The sequence below is a fragment of the Microtus ochrogaster genome, chromosome 4 (assembly GCF_000317375.1).
Source record: "Microtus ochrogaster isolate Prairie Vole_2 chromosome 4, MicOch1.0, whole genome shotgun sequence".
Lineage (NCBI taxonomy): Eukaryota > Metazoa > Chordata > Mammalia > Rodentia > Cricetidae > Microtus > Microtus ochrogaster.
In genome coordinates, this window is record NC_022011.1 from 47,274,982 (window position 1) to 47,277,367 (window position 2,386).

General features: G+C 51.1%; 1 protein-coding gene across 2 annotated transcripts in view; it reads right to left on the reverse strand.

Annotated features, from left to right (window-relative positions):
• Urm1 (ubiquitin related modifier 1) overlaps positions 1 to 2,386 on the reverse strand; it is a 17,080-nt gene that overhangs the window by 11,325 nt on the left and 3,369 nt on the right. For both annotated transcript variants that reach the window (XM_005346164.3, XM_026778478.1), the window contains exon 2: positions 535 to 605. In XM_005346164.3, the coding sequence (XP_005346221.1) occupies positions 535 to 605 (71 nt within the window). The remainder of the gene's footprint in view (positions 1 to 534; positions 606 to 2,386) is intronic.

Genomic DNA, 2,386 nt, shown 5'->3' on the forward strand with positions numbered 1-2,386 from the left:
CACACACACACACACACACACACACACACACACACACACAGGTCAAGGTCTCACTGTGTAGCCCTGGCTAGCCTGGAACTCTCTATGTGGAACAGGTTAACCTCAAAACTCAGAGATCCACCTAGACTTCCTCTTTGCTTCCCCAAATGTGGATTTAAGGTGTATACTACCACATCTGGCTTGTATGAGTGTTTTTCCTGCACGTGTCGGTCAGTGTACCTTATTTGTGCCTGGTGCGCAGAGACCGGAGGGCCTTAAATCCCCTGAAATTGGAGTTACAGATGTGTGGGTGCCGGAAACTAAACCTGGGTTCTCTGCAAGAGCATTCAGTACTCCTCATAGATGAGCCACTGCTCCAGCCATTCCCCATGTGAAGATCAATCTCCCACCTCTTCTTGCAGAGCTGGCCAGGCCCAGCAAGGAGGGAAAACATACTTTCCAGTTTCTTCTTCCTTTGCTACTGGCCAGGACAATCCTAACTTTTTCCACTCATGCCCAGTGGCCCCAGAGAGCAGCCAGAAATCCAATACTCACAGGGTCCCTCTTGCTCAGGCAAGGTGACTTGATGTTTTTTCACTCCATCAAACAGGAGCTCCGCACCACCTCTGCAAAAGAGGGCCAAAGACAGATAGCTGGGTAAGTTACTGCTAACAGGACTGAGACGAGCCTGACAACCTGAACTGGGAACGTGGCTGGTGAGGAAAGATGAGACGCAAAGACCAAGGTTCAGGAACAGCCTAGTTATAGTGACTTTGTGCTGTGGTAAAGAGGATGTAAACAGTCTCCACTATTAGTGGAGAGCCCAAGCCTACAGCCTCCTTGACTTTGCTTTCTTGAGAGATAAGTTTAGTACACAGCAGTAGAACCCAGGCTTCAGAGATGCCAGTCCCAAGGAGGAAATCAGGCTCTACGTCTGCTTGCCAGTCAGCCCCTGGCCAAGTACCCACCTTTATAAGCCTTGATTCTACTTCTAAAATTGCTGAGCTGCCCTTCTAGGGTGCCCTGGAGACCCCGTGCATTTCTAGCCAGGTAAGGGTAGAAATAACCCTGCTCCTGTTCACCTCTGTGCCCTTCTGTGCACACATCACAGCAATGGGGGTAGAGAGAACCCACTGGGCTCAGCACTAAGTACAGCTGTTCACATCACCTCGTCAGTTACAAGATGACCCTCATCCCATTTCATCGTCTGGCCATCCCAGCAAAGGAGGAAGGAGGCAGACATTGTTAATTCCATATGAAAAAGTGGACTGAAGCCCAGAGAAGGTAAGTAAACCCAGAGCCCTTTCAAAAAGTCCCCCAAGGGCAGAGTTCAGCTTGTTTCTGCATCCCAGCATCTGGTCAAGGGACAGTCAAGACAGCAGAGATGCTCAAAGCCGAGTTCGGAAACCAGGACTACTGGTGTGGGCAGTAGCGCCTTCAGTGTTCCACACTATTTCTTCTTCTGCTTTCCTAATTCCCATCTCAGACTTCATGTTGTCTGAACTGAGAAGGCCCTAACAGACTTTTGATGGATGTGGTATTTCCCTCCCCACCACCCTTTCCCAATCTCGGGGAACAGAGACGTCCTGAGGCAGCCCACTAGGAGGCAAAGGCAAGGCAAACATTGTCATGGGGGAAACATGGGGGACTGTCATCTAAACAAGGTCACGCTTTGTTGATGCAGAACCATGGAGGGGGAGCAAAGGCCCATCTGTGGCTGTGTGCAGGGCCATCTCAGCTGCAAGCCCACACAGACCTCCATTTATCCCCTTCCAAGAGCCTCACTTTCTTCTGGGCAGGGGTTGGCACATGCGGCAGCTGGGCTGGGGGAGGGTGATAGGCGGGGAGTTCAGGATTTGAGGGTCAGAGAAGTGGGGTGGGAATGGAGGCAAATAATCAAGAGTGGCCAAAGCTGGTAGTGCCAGGCTCCAAGGCCAAGCCTGTTTTTCCTCCTACAAATAGATGAAGAGCGCACCTGTGAGGCTTCGAGTGACCCATCACTGCTGGGTGAGCAAGGCCCGGGGGAGGGAGGGTAGTGCTCCTTCCTGTTAGCTTGTCTGGAGTAAGAGACAGTGCACACCTAACCTCAGGACTGATTCAGAGAGGCAGACATGGGGGCTGTTTGAGCCCCAGAGACCTTAGGCCAGGTCCTCTGTTTCATAGGATTTGCCTGCCATTCAGTCTTAACTAAGATCTGTCCATCTTCTCTAAATACCCCAATTCCCGGTGCATGTGTCCGCTAATATTAGTGACAGGTCTACATTTCAGTCACTTTTTCTAGTTGCTTTAAAACATATCTATCTAAGCCGGGCAATCCCAGCACTTGGGAGGCAGAGGCAGGCGGATCTCTGTGAGTTCGAGACCAGCCTGGTCTACAAGAGCTAGTTCCAGGACAGGCTCCAAAACC